We start from the raw sequence: 22,082 nt of genomic DNA, 5'->3' as shown, positions 1-22,082 counted from the left end.
TGCCAGGGGTCTGGGGACACTGTGGGGACACAGGGACACACAGTGCCCTCCCAACAGCCAGAGCTCTCCAGCCCCTGTGGAGGTGTAGCTTGCCAGCAGCAGAACTTGTTGACATGTTTTGATGTAAGTATAACACTGTATTGTAGTTACGTGGTATATGCCAGTATGTTCATAGTGTATACCGACTAGTTAGGGTTTGCTAATGTACTACATTTCAATAAAAAGCAGTTTAAAAATACAGAGTTTGTAAGTTTGGTGTCTGCAAATATGGGAGAATTAAAGCACCACCTGGTGACTCCAGTCCCTCCGGCATTTCTTATAAATCTGTCCTAGAGGGTAGTGTGGAACAACATTGTCAATAGATCCATTTTCAGAGAGGATTTTTCCCACTCTGATGTAAATTTTGTTTTTTATTTTGCTGTACTGGTGCCTAGAAATCCAAGGCCCTTGAGGGCATATTCAAAGTGGCTTATGAATATGCTGGAAACACTAATCCACCTTCTCACAGCTTTTGCCACCTTTAAGGTGGAACAGAGTGAGAAAGAACAGTAATAGTTAAATAAGGAAGGATCCTTCAGCATCTTCTCCCTGTGCTCAAACTCCTCCCACTGGACACCCAGCCTTCAGAATCCACCCTGCTGCTCCCCAGAAATAGCCATGCCATTGAGGTGAAGGCACAGCCCTGCAGGCTGAGCCAGCTAATAAATATTTATATTAGAGTAGTGTACAAGGGCTCCAGCTGGGATTAGGGCACTGCACTAACAAAGAAGATAGATCATCCAGGGTTAAAGGATTTAGGGCCTAAAAAAACCATGGCATTCCCGCCTTCCTGGGAGCTGGGCAATAAGCACAGAGATGGCAGATGTCAGTGCTTTCTGCTGCTGTAACACTTTCAGAATTTGCCTGGAGGCTCTCTAATGGTTATTGAAACAAGAATAGTGGTTCACTAAATTATTGGGAAGCTGCTTCGCAGCCAAGGGATGAGAGGGAACTGCATCTCCCCCTGTCCTGTGTGCTGTGAAGATCATCCTTGGGCTGGGCCACAAGCTTTGAGTAGGCTCCAGAGCTGCAAAGTGAGGACCGAAATGAACCACCTGCCAGGAGGGGGATACCAGGACCCCCACCCTAAGTTCACGAGGCTGAGATGCTGAGATGCTGGAAGGGAATGCTCTTCACAGCAAAAAGGGCAAATTAATTCCCATCTTAATTTGGGAGACGGAAGCATCACCAGACTGGACAGGAGTGCTGGACGGTCTCTGCTGTTCCAGTGGCCGACCACCCCTTGGGGTGGATAGTTTTCCAATATCCAACCTAAACACCCCCCTCCCCCTTTCCGACACAACTTCAGGCCGTTCAGTTCAGGTCTTTTCAATGCCACAATGCACCACCGCAGGCAGAGGAGCTTTGCAGAGCGCGGCGGTGACGCCCGATGCGCACCGCGGACAGTCCCGGGAGGCAGCGCCGGGCGCCGTCCGGACGCGGGGCTCGAACCCGGGACGTCGGCGCTGCGGAGGCAGTGAGGGGGCCGGGCCGCCAGAGGGCGCGGTGGCGGCGGGCGCGGCGTGCGCCCCGTGACCCGGCCCGGCCGCTCCCCCCGCGCCGCTCCCGCCCCGGCCGGGCCGGCCCAGCCCCGCGGGCCGCTCCGCTCCGCAGCCCCGCCGCGATGTGGCTGGGCCCCGAGGAGGTGCTGCTGGCCGGCGCGCTGTGGGTCACCGAGCGCGCCAACCCCTTCTTCCTGCTCCAGCGCCGGCGGGGACACGGCAAAGGGGGCGGCCTCACGGGTGAGGCGCGGCGGGGCCGCGGGGAGGCTCCGGCCCGGCGCGGGGTCCGTGGGCGCGGGGCGGCGGCTGGGAGGGCCCGGCAGGGGGGGAGAGGCGCGGTCCGCCCGTCTCCTCGCTGTGTGTGACCCCGGAGCCCCTCGGCCGCGGTGTCCGCTCGGGGCCCCTGTCTGCCCCCGGCCGGGGCTGTCAGCGGTCAGGCCCGGGGAGCTTCTGCCAGGGAGGACACACAAACTGACGGGATGCCTGGGACCGTCTTCTTCTCTTGTCAAAAATGGCTTCTCAGCCCTGTTCCCGTTGGTTTGAATTATTAAGGTGGTTTATTTGCATATTTTGTATGTCTGTGTGCCTTTTCCAGATGTAGAGGATGACAGTAAGACGTGGTTTATAATTAGTAGCAGTATGGAAGTTGTGCTGTACAAGGGCCGGGGGTGAAGCTGTGTGGGTGCAGCCCAGTGGAAAATACCGCTGTGTGTGGGGGACAGCCTTGTTTGTGACATAAACTGCTAAAATAACACCACCGTCACCAAAGCACGATGTTAACAACAACAGCAAATCCCCTCACTTTTGAAAATCCCATTTAAGTGCAAAATGTTTTCAATTATGTCAGTTACAAAGGTGTCAATTTTACTTTTGTCAATTACACATAGCAACTGTCGTGTTGTCGTGCCCTTTTAGACAAACTGGTGCAGCTGACAAACACCATTAGCATATTTCATCTTTTCACAGTGTTCAAAATTATTTTGAACTGTACTGTTTGATGTCACCTAACTTATGCAGTTTTGCATATAGGCTTATACTTGTATTCTACAATTTTCTAGTTTTTTCCAAAAAGAAATGACGCCTGGTGCTATTTTGGTAACATTTAAACTGATGTGTTCCTGATGGGTTGAAGCTTTGAGCTATGTTTACTTTTTGAGCTAGTGAGGCTCAGTGAGAGTCTTCTTCAGAGCTCCTTCAGGTTAAAAACCACGTGTCCTTAAGGAGCTGTGCAGCTGCACAGTGACATCTCAGTTAGAGTGGGATGTTCAGCTGAAAAGGTTGTATGTCAGTATTTTACACATTCAGTATTGTCATAGGATGGATTCCAAATTTACTTTTAATCCATATCCTGCATAAAACTACACAAGAAACCCAGAGCCCGAACAGATCCTGCTGTGCTGGTTACGTATGTGCTTGGTTTAGGTTTGTCACATGGGCTTGCTGTGGGTGATGTTTCACTGCAGGGACAATTGGTGATATGTTCTTAGTTTGTTAATTGCTACATAGATAGCCAGGAGAGATAAGGGAGAGGAAGTGGCTTGTTTCTTGATAAGGAATGAGATATGGATGAGTGCAGTTCAAACAGGCTTACCCAAACCATGAGAGCTGGACCCCCACAAAGTCAGAGCCCAAGGAGCAGCCATGCTCCCTCTACGAGTTCTAATACTAGCAAACCTTTAATCATGAGTGTGTTGAACGTTAATTTGTATTAAAGATGCTCATAATGCATTGTCTAGAACAGCAAAGCAAATCATCACCATCTAATTGAAATAAAGACTTCATTGAAGTAAGTTGATTTGCTTTACAAAGTCAGGTTCATCAACATTTACTCTGGAAATGTTTCTTATTTAACATAATATAAAAATATTTTGACTTCTGTATTACCAAATTTTGACTTGCTGAAATCTTTGTTTAATCAAACTACTTCTGGGAACATCCTTGAAACATCCTGTGAGCACCAGTTTTTCTAGATCTACCTGATTCCATTTGGACAAGTTACCTACTTTTGGCAGTGGTGATTCTGAAAAATACAGCATTGAAGACTTGTGTCTTTTAGCTTGGTAGGCTTAAAAATCACTATTAGAAGAAAAAACCTCACAGAGAAAAACACATTTCACTTTCATTAGAAAACTGTTCTATGAAGGTGGGGGTCTGTAATGAAGCTTAGTAGGCATTTCAATTGCCATCTAAACTTTGTCCATTACCAGTGGGACAGGCTGCAGTTGGTTTTTAGGTAATTTACCTCTGGTGACTGGAGGTCAATTTCTGAATTTTCTGAACCAAGGAGGTAAATTTCTTAATTTTCTGAACCGAGTGCCACAGCTCTTCATCACAACTGTTCACAGGCTGTGAACATCAGCATTTTCTGCAGTGATCCATCCTGTTTTTTTGCTTAACCCAGTTCTTTGTTTTGGTATTACACTGCTGTATTTTTGTCTCTCTGTTTCCTAGGTCTCCTTGTGGGAACTCTAGACGTGGTTTTGGATTCCAGTGCCAGAGTTGCCCCATACCGGATTCTGCACCAGACTCAGGACTCTCAAGTGTACTGGGCAGTGGCCTGTGGTATGTGACTCTTGTTGGGGACTGGATTTGAGTTGTTTTCTTGTCTTTTTGGTTCTGATGACAGGTTATCCCATGTGGGAGTATCCTACGACTGCTCAGGACACTTCCAAGAGCTTCCGATGGTGTAGTGGAAGATTCCAAAAATGACAAAACTGAGTGTTGTTTAAACTGTAGTTAAGGAACTTGAAGCTCTGCAAAAGCTTCTGTTTCTGCAGATGTTAGGAATTTTCTTTCCTCCAAGATGTACCTTGTATTTGCACGGTTGTAGTGAGATTGTGCAGAGAATAACACATGCTGGTTTTGGTGGGATGATGAGTGTTGTGCTGCTGCTTACCAGGAGCATGGCACAAGATGGGAACATGTAATATTGTTCAAAGTACCAGAGGTACTTTGGGGAATCTCTTGGTCCAGTTTATGTTTTTTCTATTATTTCTGGCCTGGAATAGATGTGTATATAGATCTGTAAAAAGGGCCAGAATAGTATTTTTTTAATATCAAGGATCCTTGGGCTCTTTTACTTGAGAAATGTAACTATTGTTTTAGAATATCATAATGCAACCATCTGATGCCTGTTGGTGAACTTTGATTAAAGCTTTAGGTCCTAATGCTTGCTAAAGGGGAAGTATCTCCAGATATATTTGTTAGACCAACTTTGTTTATAATAAGAACCTTCACTTCTCACTTTGTGATGGAGACATAAAATCTTTGTGATGGAGACATAAAATGATCATGAAGGAATAATTTGCTAGGCCCACAAAGGCTGATGTCTTGTTTTTCCTCTTCCCACCTTCTCCCCAGGCAACCAACACAATATTCTCCCTTGCAGAGCTACTTAAATTCTGCAGAGGAGAGGTTTAGATGTTGCTGTGTTTCACAGAAACTCAGGTTCCCCTTTGAGTAGGGTGGAGGCAGAGAATTAAGACAGACAGAAAACAAAATGGCAGGTCAGGAACTGCACAGAAAAAGGAGAATATTTAGTGCAGATCTGTAATTTTGTGGTATCTTGATACTCAGTAAGTTATTTTTGTTCAATTTCAGGAGTATTTTAGTTAATACCCTCTGTATCTCAGTTACTTTTAAACAGTGAAGCATGTAGAAGTGGGATGGGCTGGGTAACACCCAAATGGAGTTTGATAAATTATTGTCCTGGAGTAAATATGTTGTCTTCATCCAAAGGATTTTTTTTTTAATCATACCTAGTTCTCATTCTGCTGTCAAAGTAAGAGTACTGGCACTCCTTTAATGTTATAAAATGTATACTGCTCTCTAGTTGAAGAATGCAAATACTTTATTTACAGTTCACTGTGTATAAATATTAATGGGCAGCAATCTGGTCACACATGCAGCTTCAACTCTTCAGCACTTCATTCTTGTAAACCTTCTTGTAGGAATCACAAACTTTTACTCCTTCGTGTATGTCATTCTAATATAGTTCTTACAAAGATGTCAGTTAATGAGGCCAGGCTTATTTTAGCAATTTGGCTGCTGTCACTTGGTAAGAGATGTAGCTCATGAAACAAAACAGGACACAGACTTTGTTCCACTTCTGTTGTTTCTGAACATGTGGGGTTTTTTCACAGTCAAAGCATCCTGTAATTGATAATTCTGTGCCTTGGAGTATCCTTGGTGACAATGGAGATATTTTATTAGAAACATAATGTTGGTGTACATAAAATATCCTTAACACGTACACTGTTGATGTATGTGATTTATCCTAGTCACTGTTCAGTAATTATTCGTTTCCTGCTCTGAACTTGGAGGAAAAAAGACCTTGTTCTAAGTTTTTTTTTCTTTGCTCTTGGCATCATCTTTCTCCCTTTCAATTAGGTTCATCTCGTAAAGAGATCACAAAGCATTGGGAATGGCTGGAGAATAACTTACTGCAGACTCTGTCCATCTTTGACAATGAAGAAGATATCACCACCTTTGTCAAGGGCAAGATACATGTAAGTGACATGTTTCCCTGAAGGACTTCCGGATTCTGAGAAAGGACAAGGGAGATGGTTGTAAGAATTTTTTATCCTTTCCAGTCATACATAGATATGAAAGTGTCATGGAATGCATCCAGCATTGTCATCATCTAGTCAGAGCAAATACTGAACCAATATATTGGAAGGGGAAGGGTTAAGAGCAGTAGATCTCAAAGAACAGTCTGCTTAGGATGTTCCTACTAATCCAAGTATAATACCTCTTTAAAATCATTGCCAATTCTGCCTTTGATGGAGGGAGAATGGTTTAACATGGGTACATCTAGCAACAAATGGAGGAGAGAGAATTCTAGTTCACGAGAAATGTACTTGCCCTGCCAGTGGTCTGAAAGGTACTTGGGTTGTAAAGGAAGTGCACCTTAGCTTCCACTGCCTTTGGAGTCAGGTGTCTGCTGGTTTTGCAGTTAGCACACTTCAGGTTCCCAGCCCACAAACCCTCCAGAGCAGAAACTTATAAATACAGTTCGTTACTGAACTTCAGGAAGTTGCATCTTTTCCAGCTCTTCTGTCAGATTCTTTGTATTTTCCATGCATGTCTGTGCATGAGAGAGATTGTGGTCATTTGTTTTTCCTTCTGGCCAGTCAAGATCTGACAGACTGCAGAGTTCTGCCCTTCCTGGCAGATCATCTTCTTCCAGTTGAAGAAGCAGGTGTGCAAGTGAAAAGAGATTTCAGTTCTCCTGCAGGGTGTTCCAAGGCCAGCCATGAGGAACTCAGTCAAACATTAAACACGCGTGCTTGTGGCACGTGTTCAGGAGTGGATCCCAGGTGCCCACAGTACCTGACTGCCCTTTCTGCATGTCTATGCTGTTTCTGACGTGACAGGATAAGTGCTGTGTCCTGTTCTTTGTGCCTTCCGGTTTGCTGCTGTGACCCTTTGCTTTGTACATTATTTCTGTCAGCAGGCACCTTCACTTCTGTTTCTCCTCTCTCCTCCCACATCCTTTCAGGGCATTATTGCTGAGGAGAACAAGAATGAGCAGCCCCAGAGCGAAGAGGATCCAGGTAAATTCAAAGAGGCTGAACTGAAGATGCGGAAGCAGTTTGGGATGCCCGAGGTGGAGAAGTTGGTCAATTACTATTCCTGCAGTTATTGGAAGGGACGTGTCCCCAGGCAGGGCTGGCTGTACCTCACTGTCAACCACCTGTGTTTCTACTCCTTCCTGCTGGGCAAAGAGGGTGAGTTATGAGCCTACAAGTTGTGCTTCTATCACTTCTCATGATCTTTTCAATGCAGTTATCTTTTGTGTGAGCTCCTTTTTAAGATGACAGGTTTTTTTTCCTTTTAGGAATCTTTGAGCTCTGTCTGGCTCAGCATATAAATCAGTTCTTGCTCTCATAGGCACATCAGTGCTTTTAAGACTGAATGCCTGAGTCATTTTTTAAAACATTTCCCAAGCTGTACATCTGTTTTACTCAAACTGGGTTATGTTTTACAAGTTAGACTGGGTTAGAGAACCAAGCAATATTTTTGTCATTGTGAGTTTTATGTGGAACACCTGCCAGGACCCAGTCTTTGCAAAGCCCCAACTCCTGAGCCCAAAGCTAATTTGCTGGAAAGAAAGAATGAAAACTTGAGTAACTGTAGTTGAAAGCATTTATTGGATGGGAGATAGTCCTTTTGGAACTGCATTATTTCTAGTCTAGTTAATCCCAAAGGTTATTTCCAAGTATTTTTGGAGAACCCAGTAAAAGTGTGAAGAAAAGAGCTGTCCATGTGTAAGAGGGGGGAAAATGCTGCTCCACTGAGAGCTTGCAGGCTGCTTGACCTTCATTTCTGTTTGGTTCTTGTTTTGCCTCAATTGTGGTAATAGTCTTTTTTCATTCTCTTTCTCAGTTACACTGGTGATCCAGTGGGTGGATGTAACCCAGCTAGAAAAAAATGCTACACTGCTGTTCCCTGAGTGCATTAAAGTAAGCACAAGGGACAGTGAACTCTATTTTTCCATGTTTCTCAACATCAATGAGACGTTCAAGCTGATGGAGCAGTTGGCCAACATTGCGATGCGGCAGCTGCTGGATAATGAGAGCTTCCTACAGGACAAGTCTCTCCCAAAGCCCAGGAGGCCTCTTAAGAACATCTCTGCATTAAAAAGGTATCATGTTCCCAGCAGTGAGAAAAGAAGACAGGTAGAAGGGAATTGTAAAAATAAATCTGCATTATTTTGTAGCTCCCAGGTGCTGCTGGGGTTTTCTTACTCTAGGGGCTGCATCACTTACTTCAGTCATTAGCCTTCTGCTTGTTCTCTCATTTTCCTCATCCCAAATTGGAGCTGAATTCACACATCCCCTCATGTCTTTCTCATGCATGCCTAGGCACTGTCAGAAGGAATTTTCAACTAGAAACTGCTGAAATTCATATGTAAAAAAAAAGTGAAGAAAGAAAATTACACCAGCCCCTTTGTCTGAAGTTAAAGATTTATAAAAAGAAAGAGATTTGTATTGTAATAAATCCTCCCACTGGGGACTGATCTCTGCAGTTTCAGAATCTCATGTAATATTTCAGTTTTGCAGATGCACTTGCATATTTTATTTTGTATTGCAGAACATACCTTGTCAGAGAGGCATGTCTGAAGGCTGAAAGAGGAGTCAGAGGAGGGGTGGCATCTCAGTTAGAGAAAGGAATACTAAGAATACACAGCACAGTCTGAAGGTTGTGATTGGAATGAACATTTGACATTAGTGTTTGAGTGGGTTTTTCAAGTGAATAAAAAAGGTTCAGGATACTACCCTTTACTTTTCCCCAGAGACCTGGATGCTCGAGCCAAAAATGAGTGCTACCGTGCCACTTTCCGCTTGCCCAAGGATGAATGCCTGGATGGACATACAGATTGTACCTTGTGGACACCATTCAACAAGATGCATATTCCTGGCCAGATGTTTGTTTCCAACAATTACATCTGTTTTGCCAGCAGAGCAGAGGAGGCCTGTCATCTCATCATTCCTCTCAGGGAGGTGAGGATTTCTTAGCTGTATGTTAAGACTACAGGCCTCTTTTCTCTTTTGTGTCCTTCTGTCTGTTGTGCTGTGCTTTATGGATAATGGAAAACATGCCAGATCCAAATGGCCCTTGTCTTTGTGTTCTAGGTGACAATAGTTGAGAAAGCAGATAGTTCCAGCGTGTTGCCCAGCCCTCTGTCCATCAGCACTAAAAGTAAAATGACCTTCTTCTTCGCCAATCTGAAAGACCGGGATTTCTTGGTTCAGAGGATCTCTGACTTCCTGCAGAGAACACCATCCAAGAAATCATGTGGCATCGACAGGGAATGGAAGTGGAATGTGGCTGATCCCAGCAGCGAGGTACTAAGGAAATAGCTGGGAGGAACTTTATCAACTTTTCAGAGCAAAGCTCCTTACAGTGTGTTTGGACTGCTTGTCACCAGCCAGTGCTGTCTCTGTCAGGCCATGAGCAGAGGAGGGAGCATGAGCTCAGACATTTTCTGTTCTCTTGTCCAGGAAGTTCCAGAGCTGCCTTCCAGCAGCCCCCTGGCTGTCAGCCCCACGTCTGCTCTCAGCCATCGACCCGTCAGCTTCTGTGCTGGGGAAGTGCCAACAGCCTCCCAGGGACTGCTCAAACTCTTCAGGAGGAATTCGGAGGAGCTCTCTGGACCCAAAGGGGTAAGTGATATTTTTATGTAAAACAATAAAGAATAAATAGTTTGCAGTAGGTTGCTGATTTCCTGGCCTGCTCTAGAATGGAAATGCAATTTATCCCTGCTCAGTATCACTGCTGTGTGTATCACAGTGGTAGTACTGCATAGAGGTAACTTGACTGTCAGCTTACACTGTTTGTACTGACATACCTGAGATACTTGACCAGAGGCTGAGTGTTACCAGTGTTCTGGGATGTGAATTCATGCCTGTGAAGAGCAACTTTTCTTCAGAGCAAGAAAGCGGGGAACTTGTATCTCTGCTTGCTGGTTAATCATCATGATACATGGTTCTGCTTGCATTTATGCAGAGATTTGCATAGTTTTAAAGATTTGACTTTAAGCAAGGTCATAACTGATGCAGAACAGGGTAGATTAGTATATATATACTCTTTTCTTCAGCAGAAAGAAGAGAGGTTTTAAATGTCACAGTGTATTTTTCCTGTGAAGTGCAGGTCTGAGTATACCCAGAAATCATGTGTTCTACAAACATAAAAAATGCAATAATCTCCTGAAATAGCCATATTTGTTTCTATGAAGGCAAAGGAGAAGATGAAGGAAGAGTCTTGGAATATTCATTTCTTTGAATATGGGCGAGGGATGTGTATGTACCGCACTGCCAAGACAAGGGAGCTGGTGCAGAAAGGAATCCCAGAGAATCTCCGTGGAGAGCTGTGGCTCCTTTTCTCAGGTAGGGTGTTGTGCTGACAGCAGGAATAAACTTCCTGCACATCTCAAAGGAAAGGGTATGAATTGTAGCTCATTTCAGAAGAAATTAATGACAGGTTAATTTCATCTGAATGATGCTTTGTGGTGGCTTGCTTATTATCCTAGCTGTTTGGCCTCTTTTGTCTGTGTTTCAGTGTTGGGACCTAAACTCTAACATGATTTAACAATGAGTTTGGTGCTATATTTTCACATCTGTTTTTAGTTCATGAGTTCATGCAGTGCTTTTTGGCTCCCTTATCTCTGAAACTGGGAATAAAATCTGTGTTTCAAAGCACCAGAGGTAAAGCAATGTTTGTTTGTCATTTCAGGGGCTTGGAATGAGATGGTGACTCACCCTGGTTACTACGCAGATCTTGTGGAAAAGTCAATGGGAAGGTACAATCTTGCTACAGAGGAAATTGAGAGAGATCTGCACCGCTCTATGCCAGAACATCCTGCCTTCCAAAACGAATTGGGAATTGCTGCCCTCCGGAGAGTCTTAACAGCTTATGCATTCAGAAATCCAACAATTGGGTACTGTCAGGTAGGAAAGAAGTCTTAGACTTGTTAGTCCTACACAGTGACCATGATTGACTTAGACTTTTTCTGCAGTTTTTTGTTCAGTTTCAAGGTATTCCTTTATGTTGTCTGTGTAGTGGGGAGAAAGTAGAAAGGAAATTATGGTGCATCATCTCTTAAATATCCTTTGAACATAGTATTTATATAAACTTTTCGCAATGCTGTTAGATGTAATGTTAGTCTTTAATAGTTTCCTGACACAGATTTCCATAGTTCAGCAAAAACATCTTCTGGTTTCATTAAAAGGAGCAGTTAAATCAAATAAGTGATGTTGCACATGGACAGTCTATTGAAAATGTAGCCATTTGCTGGTTTGTGAAAGAACTTGGTGGAAATTCAGGTTCATTTTGTGTATTGCTGTGATGTTACAGGTCCTCGTTATGGTGTTCTGTTATGGACAAATTCTTACAAAGATTTTTATGAAGACTTTGAAAATTATTGTTGTTCACGTTGTTTACTGAAAGTACATGAGAAAAGGTTGTCAAATTATTTGCTGCCTCATGAACAGAGGAACTGAAAACAGGAAGAAAAATTGGTTTAAGGTCATCTATTGACTCAGATACCAGTAGAAGCTGGAAATAGATGTGACTCTTAGTGACAGTACATTCATGCTTTTAAGTTTAGCTAATCTGTAATAGCAGAGTTTTCCTGAAGACCTCCATGTTTTTCTCCTCTACCCGTGTGTTTTCTGTGCTGGTTCCTAGGCCATGAACATTGTCACCTCGGTGCTGTTGCTTTACTGCAATGAGGAAGAGGCTTTCTGGCTCCTGGTGGCTTTGTGCGAGCGGATGTTGCCAGATTACTACAACACAAGAGTAGTGGGTGAGTCCTTGTCAGATTCCTGCTGCACTGTGGATTTTCAGCCGCATCAGCATCTCCCAGAAACATTTTGTTGTTCAGAATTAATTAAATGTGATATGTTTTAAAGATAATGAAGTGCAGCTCTGTTCCTTTTAAAGTGGCAGGGGTGTGATGGAGACATAGAAAGAGACGCTACATGCCTCCAAGGTAGTAGTTCTACCTTATAGTAATAAGGAAGATGAAGTCACCAAAAATTGGTATCAGGAGGGATCATTAGCAGTAAGGAGGAATATCTAGAAGAGCATTACTGGGTTTTAGTTTTCCCCATCTGGATGACATGTTAAATCTGTGGAACAGGCTGTCAGGGAAGGCTAGTCAAAGCACCACTTCATGGGCTTTTAAAGTTGTTTTGTATGAAAGACTCTAGTCTGGTGTAAATACCATAATATCAGTAATCCTCCACCCCTCCATTCAGTGCAAATGCACAAATGAATGAAAGGTTCTGTGTTGAGAGGTTGTCTGCCTGGTCTGCAGTGTAAAAATAGTCTCATTGGTTTTATTGAGACCAGGGTAAAAAATTAATGTCTTAATTTAGTTATGATGTTCAGAGGAAATTTATATGAAATTTGTATGAAATTTAGTGAACTCATACTGTTTTGTTTAGTAATTGCTTACCTTAGTACGTGACACCACCATTTTGAGTTCTGCCATCATTTTGTTTGTCTGTTTCAGGTGCACTGGTGGACCAAGGCATCTTTGAAGAACTTACACGAGAGTATCTTCCACAGCTGTCAGAAAAGATGCAGGACCTGGGAGTGATCTCCACCATATCCCTTTCCTGGTTTCTCACTCTCTTCCTGAGTGTGATGCCCTTTGAGAGTGCCGTGGTCATTGTCGACTGTTTTTTCTACGAGGGAATCAAGTTTATCCTGCAGGTGTCATTGGCCATACTTGATGCCAACATGGAGAAGTTACTACAGTGCTGTGATGAAGGTGAAGCCATGACTATTTTGGGCAGGTACCATGCATTGTTCTTGTTTATAACAGAATAGTAACAGTGGCCTTTTAGTCATCATTTCTTTCTACCTAATAGCAGGTCACAGATAACACTCTAGGATGAAACTTCTGCTCCAGAGGTTTGCTATTGCTTTCTGCAAGAGCTGAAATTAATTGTTGGCTCAGTTATGGAGGAATCCATACTTCTGGAGTTATTTTGCATCATAACGAATTCCTGCATCTCAGTTTGAATTTGAATTCTTAAAGGTTATTTACTTGAAGTTTGCATATTAATTCTGCTTTACTATTTAGAACAGATTCTGGCAGGAATCACCTTCTAGAAACTTAAAACATTATCAAGCAAATATCTCCCAAGTCTAGTAAATGTAAGATTTTCTTATTTGAAATGGGAATTTCTTCTATGTGCAGCAAGATCTTCAGCATATGACTAGAAGCCTACTTTTAAATGAGCAAATACCCCCAAATAGGGTGAAAATCAACTTAACTCCAGGTACATTGAGGGTAGCATTGCAGATTAGATGGAAAAAATTAAATTCTCCTTCATGTTTAGATTAGTGATACAAAGTTGGGAGTAATGCATATAGAATATTATTTCTTTTTCAGGACACTAATCCTGGAATCTTGAATCTGTTCTCATTTTTGTCCACAGATATTTGGACAATGTAGTTAACAGACAGAGTGTCTCTCCCCCCATTCCCCACTTGCATGCACTGTTGACCAGTGGAGATGACCCCCCACTTGAAATTGACATCTTTGAACTCATCAAAACTTCATATGAGGTAACGTTCTGGCTTGGTATTTTGCCCAAGAGATTTCTTCACTACTAACATCCCATTTTATACATTGTGTAGCCAAAATCTGACCAATGTTCATAGACTGAGATGTGTAAGGAGTGCAGGCTGAAGCCATTGTTCCACCTGTTTGGTATGAGTAGAACCTGACAATGTTGGCTGTTGCAGATTACAAAGAGTGCCCAACACCAGAGGGACTAAAATGAAGAGTGCAAATAAGGAAGAAGTTATGGACTAGAGATTTCTTCCTGCTTTGTCAAAAATGTCTCCATTATTAATTCTATTTGAGGATTTTCAGTGCTAAGAGGTTAAGGAGGGAAATTCAGGGTAAGAATTGTGAAGTACTCTGCAGAAACATGGAAGAATCCCAGTTCACATGCATAGGAATCCTAATCTGTGAACCACATTATAGTAATAGGAATTGACCCCAGATGGTGTCAATGCTGTTAAAATATCTCTGTACTGATAGAGGTGTTCCTCACAATTCATACTGAGAACAAACTCGTAAGAAAACTGATTCTGAATGATGGAAAGAACTGATGTTAGGCACTTCTTCTCTGCTGTCTCTGCTAAGTGTGGAATCGTTTCTCTCCTTATCTCATTTTTCACCCCATCCCCTTCTGGCTGTTTACAGTCAGGCAGCTGTCATTTTCTTGGGTGTTTTGTGTACTTCTTCAAATCTGCCATCTCTGGTTTTTCTTGGTTTCTTTTTATAAAAGAATGTTACTGAATTCATATTACTTGTCTGACCTTATCCATAGAAAAGCTTCTTGACTGTGGTGTTTCTGGCTGAATCTCCTGGGGGTCCTCGAGGAGAAAAATGACAGGGCTGTAAGGAATGACAGTCTGTCTGTTCTCTGATCTCTGCCACAGTACAGGGACTGTATTTCTGTCAGTCCTGATTGATCCTTTTGCAGCTTTTCTGTAGAGACCTCTGATGTTGGATTCCTCGTGAACTCTGAATTACTCCTCTTGCAGGACAGGGGTGAATGGGGAGTAGAGCCCAAGTTTATTCTCATCTTGCTGCTCGTAAAAGGCTTCTAGTGTGTTTAGGTCATTTCTGAGGGCATAGTACACTTGTTAAAGAGTAATTGAAGATGGGTTCTTCTCTCTTCAGGAGATGATGTTGACCTGATCTGCTTCCTTTCTTGTAGAAATTTGGCAATCTGAAGGCAGATGACATTGAACAAATGCGTTTCAAGCAAAGGCTGAAAGTGATCCAGTCTCTGGAGGATACAGCCAAGAAGAGTGTGGTATGTGACTCCCAGACTGAATAAGCCACCAAATGGCACCTTCTTGGAAAGTGTTTTGCTGTGAGCATTGAGAAACTTTGTGCTGTAGCAGACCAAGTTTTAAGTGACTGAAAGAATGATTGAATGAGATGTTTGGCATGGAGAGAGATAAAAAACACATGTAGGCTTTGACATAACCCTCCATGCCTAGTGCTGTCTGTTTTACTGCTTTTCTGGAATCTTTGAGAAAAGCTGGCTAGCAGATAATTATTTTACTTCCATTTAGAGAGTCCATTAGGGAATTTTGCTGACAGGGTCACAGCCAAAGGAGAGTGTCCATATTTATTTCTATTATCTCCCATGTCCTAGGTGGAGAATCTCATCAGGGTGTATATTTCACTGTTGCTCTTTTATGCATCCAAGTCAAACATCTGAAGAAAAAAAACAAGAAAGAGGGGTGGCACAATCTGCTCAGCCAGGTCTGCGCAAACAGGAAATAAGCACAGTAAACTATTGAAAATGTCAGCAGTTTCTGCTTGACTACAAAATGGTTTCCAGGGGTATTAGAATGGCAATGTTTTTGTGCCATTCTGTGTGATATCTCCTTGCACTTGTTCTCTTCTATGTTACACATAATTTCAGTATTTCAGTATAATTTCTGTGTAATAAATACAGGGTTGTATTTGAATTTTTGACTTTTAAAATAAATTATTCACTCTGTTTTATCTGTGACAGGTACGAGCTGTGTCTGGTGACATTGGTTTCACTATGGAAGAACTGGAAGAGCTGTATGTAGTGTTCAAGGTAAGAAGCCTTCCTTGAGGGTGAGGAAGAAATGTTGTCACACACAAATAGCAAAGTAAGTTGAAAAGGAAGCAATGACTTTGCCTTAATGCTTAACGTGATGTACCAGAAACTGATGTGGCATTCTGTTACACATGGTGCCAGTAGCACTGGCTCTGTTACTATCGGATTAATTATTTTTTAATCTTTTTTCCCCCAAAGGTGGCCAAACCACATTCACAGTATTTGAATCATACTCAGAAAGAAACTGTAGAGTCAATGGAAGAGAATGTAACAAAGCCCTGAGAATGGGGAGCTCGGGTTGATTTGTACCTCAGTTTTTAATCTCAGGTTTCCCATTGACCTCATCTGTAATTGTGACAAGATTACTTAAGGGCTTTGCCTCTAAAGAATGGTATTACCCACCTGCATTTACCAAAGTTGGTTGTGCTCTGTTTAGACTCAGAAAGAGAGGCTTAGTTCTAAAACCGGCATGTTCTCTTTGCAATAAAGCCTGAGTTACATTTTATTAAAACCTGAAATCATGTTTTGTACTTTTCACTTCAAATAATTCCTTGTTTTCTGAAATCTGTGTCTCTTCCTTTATTTCATATTATTTTGCAGTGAGGTAACACTAGGAATCACAAGGCAGATAATGTTTCCTGAAATGTCTTTTGTTTTCTTCCTCAATGCTATTGTTGAGCTGTGACAGTCTCCACTCCTGTGCAGCAGCATCATCTGCCCTGTTAATCCTTTCCCTCCAAAGGCCAAGTACCTGATGAGCTGTTACTGGGGGAACAACCGTGCGGCCGCTGCCCGCCGGGACCAGAGCCTGCCCTACCTGGAGCAGTATCGCATAGACATGGAGCAGTTCAAGGAGCTGTTCATCAGCCTCACCCCCTGGGCCTGTGGGGCACACACCCCTGTGCTGGCAGGGCGGCTCTTCCGCCTCTTGGACGAGAACAGGGATTCTCTCATCAACTTCAAGGAGTTCGTCACAGGAATGAGTAAGTGGTGTTTTTGGAGAAAATGGAATGCTGCAAAAAAATGTGTCTGTCCTTTTCCAAGAAGAGAGAAACTAAAAGGAGATGATGGTGTGTTCACTGTCATGAGAAGGGAGGGTGGCAGGAAGCCTCCAGCTGGACAAAATATACCTTTTGGTATGGATTTCATTGTTGATTCTGTGCAGAACTTTGAGCAGTCATTGTATGAGAATTCATTCTGGTTTGAACTTGTGAACAGAGGGGGATTCTTTATCATTAAAGTGCTATTTTTCTTAACCTTTTTTTTTCATTCCAGGTGGGATGTACCATGGTGATCTCACTGAAAAACTCAAAGTACTCTACAAACTGCACCTGCCCCCTGGTGAGTGACTGCTTCTGTGTACTGCTGCTATTGAACACGGGCTGCTCTGACATCAATTGACATGGGGTGCCTCAGGAGTTTTGCTAATGAAGTGGGCCATACTGCTGTTCAATTAGAGATTTTAACATTTGCTTCTGTGTGAATACAGCTCTGAATCCAGAGGAGACAGAGTCTGCTTTGGAGGCCACAAGTTATTTCACAGAAGATGTGACAACAGAAGGTAATGCAACACTGCTGCCTTTACCTCTCAGGCAGGAGTTGCAGCATAGATCCATGTGCTCTGAACAGTGATTGTGCAAGGCAAGGCATGGTCTCGTGCTGGCATGTGTTAGTATTGCCAGTGTGTTTGAGTTCACTGTCTTTGTTGCATGATGGGGAAGAAGTTTGGAGCTAAAACTCCTTGGTGTCCATTCCATGCAGGATACAGCATGCTCTGAAGCATGGGCACAGACTGCTGAGGAGGAGCAGTGTGCTTTTACCAGCCCCTGTCTCCCACCGTGATTTAGGTTTTTCATACAGGTCTCATTGTCTCTCTTCTTGTTTTTGTTTCCTTCTCTGTGTCTGTCTATGTCTATGTCTGGCCGTTTCTACTGTTTTATCTGGGATGTTGTCCCCTCAACCCTTTTTTCTGCTGCTCAAGTATCTCCTTTTGTCTCAGAGCTGGATATCTGCCTGCACTGTGAGTCTCAAGGTCAGTCCATGGACTATGTGCATGCATTGAGCATGGCTGTGGTGCTGATACCACCTGCCAGCCCAGTGTGCTGATGTAAATACTCTGAAATTATTGCTGCTGCTGCTCCTCGCTCATGACACTCTCACTATTAATAAAATGCTACAAGTAATTAAATATCTTTCAGTATAATCTGCCTATTGAGTTTCAGCGTTGGTCAAGATAGGTTTTGTCTGGCTTCTTTCAGTGGAATTCATCTCATCCTAGAAACTTGTGGTCAAAAAGATGCTCAGAACAGAGCTGGGGGGTGCTGGGCTTGCTGGCCTGGGGGGAGATCCCTGTGCCTACTCCACAGTCTGCCAGTTTAAAGGAATAAGGATGCATGCCACTGAATTGCTGAACTGTTGGTGGACTAGTTTACTGCATTTCTTAATATACAGCCTTAGGAATTGTCAGGTAGGAGGTTGAAATACGTCAATCATGCTAAACATTTACCAAAATACAACAATGCACAAAAAATATCAAAAAATCAAGAGGTAATTGTGCAGTTTGGTGCTAGGTGACTGATTTAACAGTCTGAGTTGAACCAAGACTTCCTATTTGCTCTAGTGACAATGTAGGGAATCAGAAGTGAAGTTCATGAAGTTAGACTGCAAATTGCTCCCAAAATGTCAGTCCAGGCAGTGAATAATGAGGAGTGTAGGCATTAGTCACATATGTGCTCTGTAGGGGTTTGGGTTTTTTTCCATTCATTATCTTGCTTTGGATGACTGAACATCCTTGTCTTTAAGCCATCACACTGCTGTTCTATCTTCCATATCTGTCTTTTCACACTTTCTTTTAAGACCTCTGCCTGGTGTCTCAGCTCTTCGACCCACTTTTTGAGTGTGGCTCTTTATTCAGCTCATCCCATCAGCCTTGTCCTTCCATCCTGTTCTGTTCAGTCCTCTAACCATGATTATGGGAATGTGAGATCTAACTTCTATTAAATGTACTCTTGCATAATTTGAATTTGTATATTGTGTTGTCTTAAGTTGTTTGCGTGTTGTATTACTGAAAATCAGCTAATAATTATTTTGTAATTCCATCATTCTTTAGAAACCCAAGAAGATAAAGGAAGAAGAAATGAGAATGGCCCAGAAAAAGGTAATTTCATAATCAATAGACCACATTCTAATCTCATCTCTCTCATATTATGACCTGTTCATTGTCTCATGCTGATCAAGGAGACCTTGCAAGGTGTCCCTTGTGGACAGAGGTAAAGCAGGAGGTGAGCTGGGAAATAAGCATCCCTTATGCTTTAGTGCTCCAGCTCTTTTACATACTAAGATCGCAGCATTTGTAAATCATGTTTGGTAAGTTGTCACCTCACAGAGTTCGTCTGTGAGAAGTCAGGCTGGTGAAGCGCTGTTAAATTTTTTGCTCTATTGAGCTGCATCAGATAAACCAGCAGAAAACAATGCAGCCTTCCTGATAGATGCTTTCCTGGGCTGTCAATAACACCTTCAAGCCTGATTTTTGTTGGCTCAGCATTCACTTTTTAAGTGTGAAACCATAAACCACTCGACTAGTGGCTTGTTCTTGCCTTGCAGAGGAGAAAGGTACCAGTCCACAGGACTACAGATACTACCTAAGAATGTGGGCCAAGGAAAAAGAGAACAAGAAAGAAACCATTAAAGATCTCCCCAAAATGAGCCAGGTAAGAAAGAAGTATGAAGGTTTCCAGTTGGATCATTGGCAGCTTAGTGGAATTCTTCAGTATGTGCAGCCATTGTGCCAGTATGTTCAGTCCTTGCCCACAGCTTTCCCTGCTGTTCTGGTCTGGTGAACTTTAGCACCTCTAATTCCACACATTTCTGTTGAATTCTGCAGTGGCTATGGACAAACTGCTCTGTATCAACCATTCAAATGTAATGGATTCACTCAGCCTCACAGACCAGTTTTTCCTAAAAGAACTGCACTCTGTTTTCCCCCCAGAGCAGGATGTTTCAAATATGCCATAAGTCACAGAAACTTGTTCAGCTTTTTTGGTTTTGCACTGTTTCGAGTTACAGCTGCTTGGTGGGGAGTGAAGAATGTGGTTACAGAAGAGAGAGTCAGATGACTCGTGATCTTTTCTGTCTCTAATTTCCTTCATGGATGCTACTTAAACCAGTTCAGAACTGCTTAGAAGCTGACCACAGAAGAGTAGCGGGATGGAAATAAAACTTCAGGTTTTCTTAGCATTAGTGAATATGTGACTATTCTGTTCATCTGTCAGCAGAAAACCCACCACTATTAAATTGCTAGCTGTGTCTCAATTTAGCCACTACAGAGAGGGGGGAGTTTGTCTGTGTCAGACTGTTCTGAATCAGTGCAGTAAGTTGCCACTTGGTGGGGAGGCAAATAAGCAATGAGTCATTTGAGATGGTGCCTGTTGCTTCATCTGCCACTGACAACTTTTTTCAGCCTGACACATGATTATTTGGTCTTTGTCTTTAAAGGAACAGTTCATAGAGTTATGCAAGACCCTTTACAACATGTTTAGTGAGGACCCTGTGGAGCAGGAGCTGTACCATGCCATCGCCACTGTGGCCAGTCTGCTTCTGAGGATTGGGGAAGTTGGAAAAAAATTCTCCAACAGGCCCACGAGGAAGTCTGAGGACTGCAAAGCAAATAGTGCCCAAGATCCTGTGAGTGAAGAGGAGTCACCAACACCAGAACAGAGTCAGAATTCAGCAGTGGAGCAGCACCCCCAAGCTGACCATGAGGACAAAGGCAGTGTTGATGCTCAGCCTGAAAAAACCCAGCAGGAAAACCAAACTCTAGGAGATGGGTCAGGGGAAGGACAAGGCTCTCCTTTACAGCTGCTATCAGATGATGAAACCAAAGATGATATGTCCATGTCTTCCTACTCCATGGTCAGCACAGGCTCCCTGCAGTGTGAAGACATCGCAGATGACACGGTACTGGTGGGCTGTGAGGGCAGCAGTGCAGCTGCCAGGTATGGCAGCACCATTGACACTGACTGGTCCATCTCCTTCGAGCAGATCTTGGCCTCCATGCTGACAGAAACAGCCCTTGTTAACTACTTTGAGAAAAAAGTCAACATTCTTCAAAAGATCAAGGATCAGAAGAAGGTAGAGAGGCAGTTCAGTTCATCCAGTGACTATGAACTTTCCTCTGTGTCAGGGTGAACTCAAGACATCAGGAGTTGTCTCTGGGAGATAAAACAGGAAGATAGTGTGGCAGATGGCAGGATGGTTTGGTATTTTCTGTTTGGGGTTTTTTTTTTGTTTATTCAGAGACCAGTAACTACACAATTACAATAGAATCCAGTTGATAAGGGGCTTCTGACAGTGTCTGTGTAGGTGTTTCTTTGGCTACTCTAGCTGAGAGAATTAGATTTACATTTTTGAGAGCCATTAGAACCTAATAGCCCCTGACATATAGAATTACCACCATAAATTATGCATGTCTGCCTTTTGCTATCTTTTATTTCAATGAAGTTTTATTTCATACAGTAACTGCTCCTTGCCTGCCCTTGTTTGCTGTAGGTTCCTGGGTAACTTGCACAGCAGATGCAGCCTGGCTTGAAACCATGCTCACCTCTGGCTGCCAGTCCGAGAGCTAATGCAGTGTAGTCAAGTGCTGTAGGACTCTGACCTATAAATAATCTTGTACGTTCTTGTAAGCTGTTCTGTGACTCAGCAGCTGTAAAGCAAATGTGCCCCACTGCTCCCAGCACCCTAAGATCTAAACACAGACATTGCTCAGACCTGCAGGTTTCTTTCACATGGGATTTGGCATTTTCATAGTGTTCAATCACTTACTTTCTCCTTCAGAATTCAGGAATTTTCAGGCAAACCTGGTTTTCTAGCATTTGCTTTTCTGTTTCTTTGAAAGCTATTGGTTTTAGTTTGTCTGGGAAGCCACAAGCTCCTTGACTTCAGTGCAGAAGTGATACTGAGTCAATCAGTGGGCCCATGATGGTTATGATGAGGGAATAAGTTCCTAAAATAGCAGTCAGTGAATCAGCGTCAGCATTCCAGGGGAGTGGCACACTGGTCTGCTGGACTTTCCCTGATGATACATTGGCTATTTAGTGCTGATCCCCTGTTTTTCCTAGCTAGTGATGGGTCCCCTAAGGAGGGCCTGCTAGGAAGAGGACCTTAGGGGCCCTTTAGGAGAACCCCAAAGAATTGTCTGATCAGTCAGCCCTCACAAATGCTTGGGGCACAAGTTGTGCAGGGGCCACCCGCTGCTGCTCAGTGTCCTTTCTTGAGAGTTCAGCAATGGCTCTTAGAAGGTACCGCACATCTAAGGGCATTTGACCTAAAGGGGAAGAATTCAGAGCAGCGTGGCTCTGCCAGCAACCCCCAATGGGAATGCCAGAGCTCATTCCAGTTAGAGACA

At 43.2% G+C, this 22,082-nt stretch overlaps 1 protein-coding gene across 3 annotated transcripts; it reads left to right on the top strand.

Moving 5' to 3' along the window:
* Window positions 1-1,610: 1,610 nt before the first annotated feature.
* TBC1D9B (TBC1 domain family member 9B) lies at window positions 1,611-21,953 on the top strand. 3 transcript variants are annotated; one of them, XM_084216096.1, is made up of 22 exons: window positions 1,611-1,781; window positions 3,993-4,103; window positions 5,931-6,049; window positions 7,042-7,270; window positions 7,929-8,187; window positions 8,839-9,046; window positions 9,179-9,391; window positions 9,548-9,709; window positions 10,282-10,432; window positions 10,779-10,993; window positions 11,733-11,850; window positions 12,562-12,847; window positions 13,496-13,625; window positions 14,792-14,890; window positions 15,605-15,673; window positions 16,419-16,659; window positions 16,952-17,017; window positions 17,166-17,237; window positions 17,676-17,708; window positions 18,786-18,833; window positions 19,280-19,386; window positions 20,171-21,953. In XM_084216096.1, the coding sequence occupies exons 1-22, from the start codon at window positions 1,664-1,666 to the stop codon at window positions 20,861-20,863; spliced, it is 3,747 nt and encodes a 1,248-aa protein (XP_084072222.1). In that variant the 5' UTR covers window positions 1,611-1,663; the 3' UTR covers window positions 20,864-21,953. The 3 variants fall into 3 exon arrangements, with proteins under 3 accessions (XP_084072222.1, XP_084072221.1, XP_084072223.1); XM_084216095.1 differs by having other exon boundaries at window positions 17,658-17,708; XM_084216097.1 differs by lacking the exon at window positions 17,676-17,708.
* Window positions 21,954-22,082: the final 129 nt, after the last annotated feature.

This window comes from Fringilla coelebs, assembly GCF_963513975.1.
Source record: "Fringilla coelebs genome assembly, chromosome: 15".
NCBI classification, from domain to species: Eukaryota; Metazoa; Chordata; class Aves; order Passeriformes; family Fringillidae; genus Fringilla; species Fringilla coelebs.
Note: the sequence above shows the minus strand (reverse complement) of the source record. Positions and strands in the feature narration are given on the sequence as shown.